The sequence below is a fragment of the Lepidochelys kempii genome, chromosome 7 (assembly GCF_965140265.1).
Source record: "Lepidochelys kempii isolate rLepKem1 chromosome 7, rLepKem1.hap2, whole genome shotgun sequence".
Classification (NCBI taxonomy): domain Eukaryota; kingdom Metazoa; phylum Chordata; order Testudines; family Cheloniidae; genus Lepidochelys; species Lepidochelys kempii.
In genome coordinates this window covers 83,609,996-83,623,229 of record NC_133262.1, presented here as the reverse complement: position 1 = coordinate 83,623,229, position 13,234 = coordinate 83,609,996, and the positions used below count along the sequence as shown (strand labels likewise).

The 13,234-nt window shown below is 47.2% G+C and overlaps 1 protein-coding gene across 13 annotated transcripts in view; it reads left to right on the top strand.

Moving 5' to 3' along the window:
• Positions 1-13,234, top strand: part of CDH23 (cadherin related 23) — a 521,149-nt gene that overhangs the window by 398,343 nt on the left and 109,572 nt on the right. For all 13 annotated transcript variants that reach the window (XM_073353546.1, XM_073353545.1, XM_073353548.1 and 10 more), the window contains 7 exons: positions 21-156; positions 814-1,202; positions 1,304-1,405; positions 7,430-7,579; positions 9,245-9,373; positions 10,702-10,830; positions 12,815-13,042. In XM_073353546.1, coding sequence (XP_073209647.1) covers positions 21-156; positions 814-1,202; positions 1,304-1,405; positions 7,430-7,579; positions 9,245-9,373; positions 10,702-10,830; positions 12,815-13,042 — 1,263 coding nt within the window. The remainder of the gene's footprint in view (positions 1-20; positions 157-813; positions 1,203-1,303; positions 1,406-7,429; positions 7,580-9,244; positions 9,374-10,701; positions 10,831-12,814; positions 13,043-13,234) is intronic.

The following is a 13,234-nucleotide window of genomic DNA, read 5'->3' as shown; positions in this document are numbered from 1 at the left end:
TGTTTTGGGGATTCCCCCAGGTGATAGTGTATGTGGAAGATGTAAACGATGAGGTGCCTGTGTTTACCCAACGGCAGTACAACCGTCTGGGGCTGCGAGAGACGGCAGGGATTGGAACTTCTGTCGCAGTTGTCCGGGCAACAGATCGAGACACAGGTAAGGACGTTGTGGTGAGCTGCAAAAATCTGCCACCACGGCTCCCCAGCCTCTTGTGGGATCACACCATCTGTCTCTGGTTGTGTGAGTGGATTCTTGCCTCTCTGTCCCCACTCTTGATGTGGGAGTGCGAAGGATGCAGATTAGTGCCTGAAATAAGAGAGAGGTTAGGGAGACTAAAGCCTGCAGCTTCTGACCAGTCCAGTTCCTCTGATTTGGGATTCTTTTACTCCAGACAGCAGAGAGGCCAGTCCATTGATAGATGGACATTTAGCCATTGCTTTGTCCCAAGCATTCTCAGGAAAGGGAGGAGGTCTGTCATACCATCTCATTAGTACCTTTGGGCAGCTTAGAGGGGAAAGTCACTGAAACAGTAAAAGAAATGATAAAACCAGCTGTGCTGTGTGGGGGGTTAACCTGTCTTGGCTTAAAATGCTTCAGCTAACTCAGATTAAGATGGAACATTACATTCTGGGACTCAGGCTGCACTTCCATATTAGATATAAGAATATCTGTAACCTCTTTCATTTTAAATAGATTAGGGGCACCCCTCAGGCTTTCAGCAAGTTGACCTGCTGGGCAAAGTTAGGGGTCCTGTGGCCTTGTCTGCTTCTCTGTGAAGTCCAGTCTAACTCTGATCATTTGTTCCTCCCCCAGGGAATGGAGGTCTGGTGAATTATAAAATCCTGTCTGGCTCTGAGGGGAAGTTTGAAATTGATGAGAGCACTGGCCTCATCACCACCATCGACTACCTGGACTATGAGACAAAAACCAGTTACCTGATGAATGTGTCTGCCACAGACCAGGCACCCCCCAACAACCAAGGTTTCTGCAGCGTCTATGTCAGCCTGTTGAATGAAATGGATGAGGCTGTGCAGTTCTCAAACCTCACCTATGAGGCAGTGATCACAGAGAACATTCCCCCAGGCTCGGAGGTGCTGCGCGTCCTCGCACGCTCCATTGACAACCTGAACCAGATCACCTACAAGTTTGACCCAAACACCAATACTCAGGCACTGTCCCTGTTCAAGATCAATGGAATCACTGTACGTAGCTAACAGTGGCTGATCCGGCCAAGGCTTTAGGTACTTGAGCAGTAAGCACGACATGGGTATTCATGATCTTTGTCGTTGTTTGTCCCTGGTAGGGTGTCATCACAGTCAAAGGCCAGGTGGATCGAGAGAAGGGGGATTTCTACACTTTAACAGTAGTGGCAGATGATGGGGGACCAAAGGTTGACTCTACTGTGGTGAGTGGATTTTAGCTGTTTTCTCAGTAGTCCTTTATCCTAGACCTGCTACAAGCCAAACAAGAGCTGACTACACGAGAACATCATCTTATTTCTCTTGTTTGGGAGGGAATACCCCAGCCAGCCATCACCACCTCTCCTTTTGAAGGGTTTCCTTTTGTTTCTTACTTCTGACCCACTTAATCTTTATCCATCTCCCCAGAGTGCAGCTGCCCTGCTGGGTAGGGCCGCCCAGAGGGGGTGGGGGCAATTTGCCCCAGGCCCCGCAGACAGAGCGGGGGCAATTTTGGCAACAATTTGGTGGTAGGTCTTTCAGTCCCTCTCTTCCTCGTCGGCAGCAACTCAATCGCTTCGCTTCAGTCTTCTGCAGCAATTCAGCGGCGGGTCCTCCTGTCCTCTCCTTTCTGTGGCCGCACGACTTGGGTTTTTCTTTTTCTCTTCACCGCTTGGGGTGGCAAAACAAACTTTTTTTATGGCAGGGGCCCCTGAATTTGCTTTGCCTCAGGCCCCCTGAATCCTCTGGGCGGCACTGCTGGGAGGACAGGCTGCAGTGGCTTCCTTGGAGGCTTGCAACTACAGCTCCCTGAGGAGGTAGCACTCTAGCAGCTTTGCAACTCACAATCTCACCTCTCTTCCTCTCCACTTCCCCAAGGGCCAGGTGAATCTCCACTGTAATGTGCCTGGTCTGCATCCAGCCAGGTACTTTCAGATGTGCATTTTCTACTAAACACGAATCATTTTTGTGGTCGTGCCCCTCTTCTAACAGTACTAAGACTGGGGGCTCTGCCGTGGCAGCATCTTGCCCACCACACCACCATAATTGGGGTCTCCACCATGCCAGCACAGTGCTCACCATGCTTCCAAGAGCTTTCCCCCATATCAACAGAATGCCCACAAACTATAAGGATGGTCAGACAACTTTCTTTTTTTCCCTTTTCTCTTTGCACACACCTTCCTCTCTCTCTCTTCCTGGCAACTCTCTGCAGTGCTATCTCCTGGACTCCTAACTCATGGGGTGTATGGTGAGGTGATTGTCAACCTGAAGTTTCCTTGAATAACCTCCGTGAGGTCTCTTGGTTGGGACCTAGGCATATGATTTTGATCTCACTCCCAAACCAAGCAATGCACTCTTGCCAAGCCCTCCAGAAAATTAGCGAGTGCAAGAGCCCTGTTTTATAGGGCCTTGTACATAAACATGGGATGTGGTGTTTTAATTTCTACATAACAGAGTGCTGGGCTTTTCAAAAAGGAAATATTTAGAGTTTGGAGGAGATTCCTCACCAGATTAAAACAGTTTTCAGGTAGGTAAAATTTGGGGTCTAAAATATTTGATAGTATAACTGTGTAGTTGGCACTCCTCCCTGAATACCACCATTGTCCTTGGGGTTGCAAAGATTTATGATCTTCGAGCAACTTGTAGGTCATATATGCTACAACACCTGACACAAAAGGTCTACTAAGGATTGGAACTACAGGTCAGATCCTTAGTGTAAAGGTAATGGAGTTATACTGATTTATACCAGCTAAGGTTCTGATCTAGAGATTTTAACTCCTAATTTTCTTCTTTTTGATTTAAATCAGACACTGAATGTCATTTGAGGATAGTATGTTGTGGTTTAAAGGACTCCAATAGCTTGAATTTTGGTACATCTGTTGCCTTTAAAAATTGTCTGTGCTCAGGCAATTGATACTGGCCTCCAGCAGTCAGGGTGCCAGCTTCTTTTCTCTCTTGACACTCTCATGGTAATTTCTGGGTTAATTCTGTAGTCCAAAGATTGAGGTTTTAGAGCAGGTGGCCGGGGTGGGGTGAAGCGAATTACCCATAGAATGTGCATTGGCTTGCAGAAAGTGTTGGGGGCGGGGAGGGGGGTTCACACCGATAAAATCATCTGAATTTTGATAGAAGTGTTTGCCTTTCCCATCGGGGGTCCTGCCTCCACATCACAAAGCTGCTCAAGAAAAAGGAACCTCGCACAGCGCAATCTGCCTGGCAGTCCCTGCTCAGGAGAGGCTCCAAGCTGGAATAGCAATTGTGTGCTCTGGGCGTGGATTAAGGTGCACTTGCAAAGCTATGGAGGGGAAGTTTGCACAGCACCTGCCTGCACTGTCCTGGTTCCACCAACCTCCCCTTCCTTCCCTTTCTAAAGCACTTAACTTATGCCATGTTTTTAAAAGAGAAGGGAAAGATCTGTTAACTGTATTTTTTTTTCTTTTTCTTTCCCATTCTGCTTCCCTCCAACAGAAGGTAAGAGTGTTTGTTCCTAGTTCTGTATACCTCCCTTCCTTCCTCCTGCCTGCCTTCCCCTCTGATAGTCACTGCATAGGTAGCTGTGCAAAACTTGTGTCTGGTCCTGAATAGAGGGCAGCTCCAGGAGAACTGAGCACCACACAGAGTGGTAGCATCTACTCTATCCTTTAGCAGGGCACAGCATGCACTCCCCAGTGCCCTTGCCCAGCTCCACCAGCCAAGGCTGGGGTGAAGGAGAGCTAGAGCTTTGGCCCTTTTTTCTCCACTCCTGTGAGGTTTCTAGTGCTGCTGCTGGTAGTAAGGTTTCCCAGTCCTTGTGCTTTGGGAATTCAAGGACTATAATCAATCCTGGCCTCTGTACAGAGGTGGGGGAGGCTCTTTGAACCCTCTTTACTCTTCCCCCACCCTTGCAGCCTCAACTTTGCTGTCTCCTGACTCTTGACTACTCAGCAACACAGCCTTCGTGTTCACTTCATCTGGGTTTTTTGATGGAGTATTTTAAAAAAAGACATCTGGGGCCGGATTCTCAGCTGGCATAAATCAGCATTGCTGCATTGAAGTCCAGGAACTCTCCTGATTTCTACCAGCTGAGCATCTGGCCCCTCTGTGGCCATCCAAGTAGGTGTACCAGGAAGGTAGACTAAGTTTACTACAGGGTCTGGAAAGAAGGTAAGCCCGCTTCCAAGAAACATATCCTCCCTTGTGTAGTGGCACTCATTCCAGAACGAAAGGTTTGGCTGCTGTGAGTGGCAGCTTGTCTCAGCAGCTGCAGATTTTCTTCTTGAGCTGACTGCGTTTTCCCCTCTCCTGCCTTCTTTTTTAGCTACAACAATAGCAGTCACCCAAACTCAAAAAAAACCCCTACAGGTTTCCTCCAGGACGTGATCACATTGACGAGCTCTGCACCTGGGGACTGTTAGCACCCATAAATAGAGCCTCGAGAACAAAAATGTTCTTCCTCTCTTTCTCTCCCATTATATATAGTGAATATGTTTTTAATTTTGAACATGATGACAGCATTTCCTCTGGCTCGTCACAGAAGAGGCAGACGCTTGTCTCCTCTTTGAGTCGTTGACCACAGCTGAGCAACATCTGTATCTAACACTTCTTTCTTGCTGGTGTTGCTACTACTATTGCATCTTAGTGCTGTATCTATAATTATGAATGGTGAATCACAACTGATTTTATTTTTGGAGCTCTGTGTATTTGGTTTCTCTGTATCCATCCCTCCTGCCTCTCTGCATTGCCATTTACCTGGCACAGCTGAATGGTACACAGATTGCAGCTTAGGCATGGAACCCATCTGTCCATAGAATTTTGGATCCAACCTGTGTGGACCAGAGTATCATCCCCTCTAACTAGGAAGAAATGTATCCATCATCCCAGGAAGAAACTCTGGGCTTGTTCACACCCAAAACTTGCCCAGGTTGCAGCAGTTTAGTTAAATGGATGCAGACTTCTGTGTGAAAACTCAAGCCAGTTTATAAATGGCTTATGTCGATTTAATCTATAGCAAATCCTTCCCAATGTAAATGAAATCAAAATAAGCCAGTGCAAGCTTGTGTGTAGACAAGGCCTATGAATTCTCATGAGTTTAACAGCAAAGGCCTGGGCCTGCACAATACTAGCAGAGCATCCCCTGCCGGGATGGGTCTGTACCAGGGGTGGTCAAACTTTTTGGCCCAAGGACCACATCGGAGTTGCAAAATTGTATGGAGGGCCGGGTAGGGCAGGCTGTGCCTCCCTAAACCGCCTGGCCCCTGCCCCCTATCCCCCCCCTATCCAGTGATGAGCTGCCAAAATCTTAACAAGCGGTTCCCTCCTCACCCCACAAGGGGGTCGTGGCCCACCCCCCCCCGGGGACTCCTGCCCCATCCAACCCCCCATGTTCCTTGACGTCCCAACCCCAGCCCCATCCACCCCCCTCCCCTGTCCCCTGACTGGGCAGGAGGGTCTTGTGGGCCACCATAGTGGGTGCCCACCCCGCTCCTAAGAGCCAGAGGGACCTGCCGGGGGTCGAGATGGGGAGTCCTGGCGGTGCTTACCTGGGGCAGCTCACAGGAAGCATCCGGCAGGTCCCTCTGGCTCCTAGGGGTGGGGTAGCGTAGCTGGGGGGAAGCAGGAGTAGCAGCCTCTTCCCACACAAATCACATCAAAAGTGGTGCCTTAGGTACTGACTCCGTGGGTGCTCCGGGCCTGGAGCACCCATGGGGAAAATTTGGTGGGTGCAGAGCACCCACTGGCAGCTCCCAGCCCCGCGCCCAGCCCCAGCTCACCTCACCTTTGCTCTGCCTCCTCCCCTCGCAAGACAACCAGTTCTAAAAGGGCTTTTAAATTTAACAACCGGGTCTAACGAACCAGTGTGAACCGGCTCCAGCTCACCACTGCCCCTATCCGCCCCCTCCCACGTCCCACCCCCTGACTGCCCCCCTCAGAATCCCTGACCCATCCAACCCCCCCTGCTCCTTGTCCCCTGACCGCCCCCTCCTGGGACCCCCCACCCCTAACCAACACCCCATGTTCCCTGTCCCCTAACTACTCAGACCTCCTATCCACACCCCCGCCCCCTGACAGGCCCCCTGGGACTCCCACGTCTATCCAACCCCACCTGGTCCCCATCCCCTGATCACCCCCCACCCAGAACCTCCACCCCATCCAACCGCCTCCTGCTCCCTGTCCCCTGACTGCTCCCTGGACCCCCTGCCCCTTATCTAACCCCCCCACTCCCCGCCCCCTTACCATGCCGGAGCCAGACACGCCACCGCGCTGCCTGGCAGGAGCAGCGGGCCAGAGCGCTGACGGCACAGCAAGGTGAGGCTGCAGGGGAGGGGGGACAGCGGGGGAAGAGCCGGGGGCTAGCCTCCCGGGCCGGGAGCTCAGGATGGTCCCGCAGGCCGCAGTTTGCCCACCTCTGGTCTATACAATTTCTAATTAGCCAGTTAAAACTGAGAACTCTGAGTGGAGGGGACCCCCTCAAGTGCCACACTGTCTTCCCCTCTCACACCAGCCTTCACCCCTCCCTTGTCTACCTTACGTGCATGTGCAGAAGAGTCCTACATTATAGGTTATAAGGCCAGAAGGGACCAGCGTAATCCTCTAATTTGACCTCCAGTATAACACAGGCCATAGGACTTCCCTCAATTAATTCCTGTTTGAATTAGACATCTTCACTAAGTTTGGAGGAGATAGTGCAGCAGCCATTCAACTCTTGAGACCTTGGCCTCAAAAAATAAAGTGAGCGTCCTGGGTCCCATCCTTATCCCTCGCGATGTGGACATGTGTCCAGACTCCTCAATAACAGTGACGTGATCACAGTTGTTCATCCCTTCTCAGGCGAGTCCCTGAACTGCAGCAGCCCCTTCAGTGAGTCAAGCCTGAGATCCATCAGCAGCACCAAGTGAGGAAGGCGTGCATATGGCCTGCTGTCACCAGTGCACCTGTCCCTCCCTTCCAGGAGCTCTCAAATGCACTTAACACTAACCGCATGCCAAAGATTGTGAAAAGGGAGTCCCCAGCCACTCAGCAGGACCTGGGTTTCCAAGCCTTTCATTGAAATCTTTGGTTCTTCTGACATTGTCAGCACACCTGGGCCTGAGTGGTGAGATTTAATACAACAGGATGGGAAGGCAACACTGAAATGATCTTTAAGATACTCTACATGTATCTTAGTTTCCCCTGAAAGACTATCCCATCCAGCACGGTTGCCTTCAGGAAAATTAGCAAGAGCCATGCTCCTGATAAAGCCTCTTGTTAATCTCTGCACTCACTTTCAACAGGTAACCATCACCGTTCTGGATGAGAATGACAACAGCCCACAGTTTGACATCACCTCCGATTCCGCGGTGAACGTAGCAGAGGACAGTGCCATTGGGAGGCGAATTGCTGTAGTCTTGGCCAGAGACCCAGATGCAGGAAGCAATGGGCAGGTACCAATGCTTTTGCAGCTACAAACTATACTGGGACCTACAAAAAGGAAGATGGGTGAGCGGGTGGGATGGAGGAGGCAGATTTTGCTCATTCCAATTTATGAGGGAATATGTCTATTCAAGCTATGAGGCACTGTGAGCTGTTGGTCTGAGCACATGACTGACAGACAAGAACTCCTGAATTCAGATATGTGCTTTGACACTGACTCAGGCCCAACCATGGAACAAGCTTCATGAAGAGAGGGGGAGGATGGAATTCCTAATTTATACCTCAGCATGTCTGCTTCCTGCACACCTTGCCCATATTCCCAAAGAGCAAAACCTTCTTATGGCAATCCTACAAGGCCCCACTAGTGTTTCTCAAGCCAGATTTGTCTAGAACCTCAGCAAGCTCCTTTCCAGCTACTCCCTGCTCTGGGTCTCTAAGATCAGGGTTTTGAACTCTGATCCTTATGAACACGAACACCGTAATCTTTGGCAATAGGGCTGCTCTTTTGTTTGGGATGGATAGTGCCAAAAATACTAGCGGTAGGGACTGGTTTGGTGACTGAATGGTGTCAGAGGAAGGACATATTAAACATTCCCTTCAGAGCCAAGACGCTGTGACAGCTGCCATGTGCAACAGTGGGCCTAAAAATGGGGGTGGGGGGGAAGATGTTGTTTTTTCTACCTTCACAATGGACAGCAGGGGATTTCTAGCCAGATTAAAACAGGAAGTTCTGTCCTCTTCCCCTTTAATCTGCTGGAAGAATTAATTAGATGCTGTGAGATTCCAGTGAGTTTCTTACTCAAAATTAATCAGCCCTAATCCTTCGCAGTATATTTTCAGAATAACTCTGCTGAATTCAGATGTTACTTCACATTTACCACATTCTAAACCTATTGAAGTCAGAGAGTTCCTTTCTTGAGACTGAGGTCTTCCAAGGAGTGACCATCTTTCTTTAGTGTTTGGAAAGCATGTAGCACACACTGGGTGCTACTGCTAATAACTAAATAAATTTATTTATTATTATCATTACCTAATAATATCAATTTGGTCCTGTGTCTGTATGCCTCAGTGACAGCCTCAATTATGCAGAAACCTGGAACACCTGGTCAAACAGAATAGAGATGAGCAAATCAATTCACATAGAATAAAAACTTTCCCAAATTGAGAACTCTCACAGCATCTGAACTGGAACCTGGATTGGAGTTAGAAGTTTGGTTAATGTTTTTAAGAGCTATTTTTCTGAACTTTTTCTGGTTCCATCCGAAACCAGCAGCACATGTACGAAATACTCTGAGAGAGACTGTTGTGTTGGATTTTCAGCACAAGGGCAAGAAGGAGCCAGGTTTAATAAGAACTGGTCACTTTGTAATGACTGGTTTCAGAGTAACAGCCGTGTTAGTCTGTATTCGCAAAAAGAAAAGGAGTACTTGTGGCACCTTAGAGACTAACCAATTTATTAGAGCATAAGCTTTCGTGAGCTTCAGCTCACTTCATCTGATGAAGTGAGCTGTAGCTCACGAAAGCTTATGCTCTAATAAATTGGTTAGTCTCTAAGGTGCCACAAGTACTCCTTTTCTTTTTGTAATGACTGTTTCTCTCTCCCTTTTCTTCTCCCTTCCCTAACCTCACTGCTCCTCACTTCCCCACACTTCCCATTATTTATTTCCTTCTTGCAGGTGACCTTTTCTCTGACATCAGGAAATATAGGCACCGTCTTTGAGATCTGCACCACCAACAATACCTATGGAGAGGTGTTTGTGGGAAGGCCATTGGATAGAGAACTGCTGGACCACTACACCTTAAAGGTAACCTGGAGTTTTCCACCATCCTAGCTGCATTTTCTGCAATATGCACCATTCACTGGGCAAGGCAAACAGTCAAGATGCAGAAACTCATTACCCATCTAGATGATACTCCAAATGTTGCCGTTAGTGGGTGAAGTTTGACTGCCTGAAACTGTAGTTTCTGATTGTCATTCATGTGGTGCTTCAGGTATTTTTGTGGCTGGTTGAACTAATCATTGGGAAATTTTCCACACCAAAAATATTATAGTTTCCCTGTATATGCTGCTTATTTCATGCAAAGTATTGCACATCTGTGTCTGTGTGTATGTAAGTGTAATGACACAATGCTGTGCATTGCTGAATAGCTGGTGTTATGGCACATATTTTAATTTGTCACAAAATTGGATGGTTTGTAATATATAGTTATTTGCAGCTCAGTATTTTAACAGCTGATGCTGCAGGTAGAGGTGCAAAATTGTACTGCAGCAGCAATTTTAACATTCTGTTCTCATTTGTATGGGTTCTTCTAATGCCCGTATCATCACAATACCTGAGTGCCTTCCAGTGCATTAAGAAATGACATCTGTCATGTGTTTGTTTTCTCATCCTCTCCCCAGGTGATAGCCATGGTACCTCTGCTCGGACCTAGCTAGAGAGGGCTGTACATTAGAAACAAAAATATATAGACACATTTGATAGCCTTTCAAGGTGGTTCTCAAAGTATTTTAAGGAGCATCATCATGTAAAAGGGGAATCAAAGGAAAAAAATAGTGGTTTTTTTATGCTGAACAGAGACAGCCGTAAAGGTTTGTTGGTTTGTTTGTTGGTGGAATGGAAGAAGAGTTCTTAAAAATCATATAATTTTAAAAATTCAGTTTCTTTTTCATTGGTTACACTGTTTTTATTGCTCTTAGATTTTGTTAAAGCTTTTTCTTTTAATGCAAAACTTAAATTTTGGATCTGACCTATTGGGCAGTGCCTATTTATGGAATAACAGCCGTGTTAGTCTGTATTCGCAAAAAGAAAAGGAGTACTTGTGGTAACTTAGAGACTAACCAATTTATTTGAGCATAAGCTTTCGTGAGCTACAGCTCACTTCATGCTTTGTGTGTATAAAAAGATCTTCTATACTTTCCACAGTATGCATCTGATGAAGTGAGCTGTAGCTCACGAAAGCTTATGCTCAAATAAATTGGTTAGTCTCTAAGGTGCCACAAGTACTCCTTTTCTATTTATGGAATATTTTTTTGGCTTTGTGGCACTATAGGTGTCTTTTTTTTTTTTCAACGAGATTTGACCAAAAAAAAAAAAAGCTTCTGCCCAGATGTAACCATTATGCTTCACTGCAGATCCAGGCATCTGACAGCGGAGTCCCGCCTCGGAGAAAAGAACACGCTCTAAGAGTTAATATCCTGGATGTCAACGATAACCCACCAATCATTGGGAATCCCTTTGGATACAATGTTAGTGTTAATGAGGTAAGTAGTTCTGCTGCCTTATATAACAGAGTCTCAATTTTCCCCCAAAATGAAACATGCGTGCACATAGGACCCGCTGCAGCACTGTATGCTGATTTCCTGGGAATCCAGCCTAGGGGCTGTAAAGCCAGTGGATCTTCTAAGTGGGGAATATTGTCCATATCAGTAGGATTCCTCAGTGGTATAGGGCCAGCTGTATGGCTCCGCTACCTCTCTTGCAATCCTCAGCATAGGTACTTATCAGAGGAGACATGGTCCCAGCACAATGCATTCTTCTTGTTCTGGGCTAATGGACAGGGAGCCATTGGGGGCAGCATAAATTACAGAGCAGTCTTTGGGGTGGCTCTAACTTACCACAGGGACTTGTCCAGTCCCTAGCCAAATCCAGGAGGCAAAAAGGTGGCCCACAGCCTTCTTCACTCTTCTCAGATGTAACTCTGAGCTTGGCCATAGCCTGGAATCGGACTCTCAGACTCTCATCCTGGTGTATGCTGAGATCCGTGCTGATCTGCCAAGAGGGACCATGTTTTCAAACAATTTCCTCCAGAAAACAGCATGCCAATTCCTGATTCCTCTGAACAAGAGACGTGGATAAATTCATTTGGAACAAAATTGTTTGGAGGATGTTTTGAACCCATTGTTCTGCTCATTAAATAGCATCATACAACTGCCAGGAAAAAGGGAATGACCTAACGGGCTGATGAAACTTCCAGAAAATCACATGTAATTAAAGAGAATTGCCTCCTCAGAATATGAATTGCTATTGGGAAACAGTCTCTGAAAGTTTGGTAATTAAGCAGTAAAACACAACCAAGCAGGAAAAAGGAAACTTTTATTTCCTGAACTGGGATCTCTCAATGTGATTATGAAAAATAAAATACAAATAATGTGTGTGTAGCCTGTGACACCTTGTTATATCTGCGTGGTGTATATGATTGATAGCTTTGAATTAAACATAATAGCTTATCCAAACACTCTTCTCTATTTAATTTGTATCTGAATCATTTGTACCACTGGCCCTGGGAAATCAGCTGCTTGGCTTTGCCTTTTGTTTGGCTTGAGCTACACTAGAAGAGTTACCCATTGCTGACCATAGGCTCAACATCTGTTCAGCTGCATATGGCTTCAGTGCAAGTGTGGGCCAGAACAAAATGCATTCAGCACTATTCCAGCCAGCTGAAGCCATTCTGTGTGATTGGTGGGACGCGCCTAGGCAGTCCTCTATGCACTGTCCTTACAGGCTGGTTTGTTTTGTAAGTGGCACAAGTTATGAAATGACACCATGTGAAATTTCATTTTAAAAGTTACTTTTTAGTTAGAATTGTACAAAGGTACGAAGCTTTGTAACAAGGTACGAAGCTTTCCCTGCCAGCTCAGCGGTTTAACTCTCACCTGAACAGATAGTGGCAAAATGTTATTTCCATCTGACAGCTCTTCAGGCCTGTGAGAAATGAGCTGGTAGTCTTGGTCTCACTTCCTAAAATAACGGTGTCTACACTGGGAAAACCACAATCATGAGTGGCGGTAAAGTAATTATCACCTTTGCTGGCATGTCTCAGCAGCAGGCCTGGATTGATCTGGTAACTGAACTAATCTTTCAGCCCTAGAGATAATCCTTGCAAGTTGAGGTTGAAGCACATAGGCAGAGTGGTGTTGGGAGGACTGTACTTCACCTGCTCATGCTCTATCTTCCCCAGAGAGCTTTGATCTCCAGGCCTGGTAGGTGCCATGGAAAAATTCTAAGAGCATTGTCCAATTTCCCTCAAGCTGACTCTCTGTTGGTCAAGTTTTCACCTAGCGTAGAGCTGTGCAGCTGAGGTACCTGGAGATTTATAATGAAAATGCTGGAGGAGCCTTCCCCCATTCACTGTGTTGGAGGGCACTGCTGAGAGCTGTTTCGCTGTGAACCTTTTTGTTCAGATGAGTCTGTGCCAGAAGCTGACTTTTCTTTCTTTCCGTTCTCTTTCCCCCCATGGATCTCCAGAATGTTGGTGGAGGCAGTGCTGTGGCTCAGGTGCGGGCAACTGACAGGGACGTTGGGCTTAACAGCGTTCTTTCCTACTACATCACCCAGGGGAATGACGATCTCATCTTCCGTATGGACCGAGTCACTGGGGAAATCGCCACCCGCCCGTCTCCTCCAGACCGTGAGCAGCAGAATTTCTACCAGCTGGTTGTCACTGTGGAGGATGAGGGAAACCCATCCCTTTCAGTAAGTGCTGGTGGAGGGGCTCTTACAGTTGTGTATGGAAATGCGCTTGGAATTGATTGGGAAGTGCTGTTTGTTCACAAGGTTACCCCTGAGAAGCTGTATGGGTAAGAGAGTGCATATCTGTATTCAGGTCTGAAAACAGGAGCTTATTTTGTGGATATTGATCAGTGTGGGTAAATCCAAGTTTAAGTG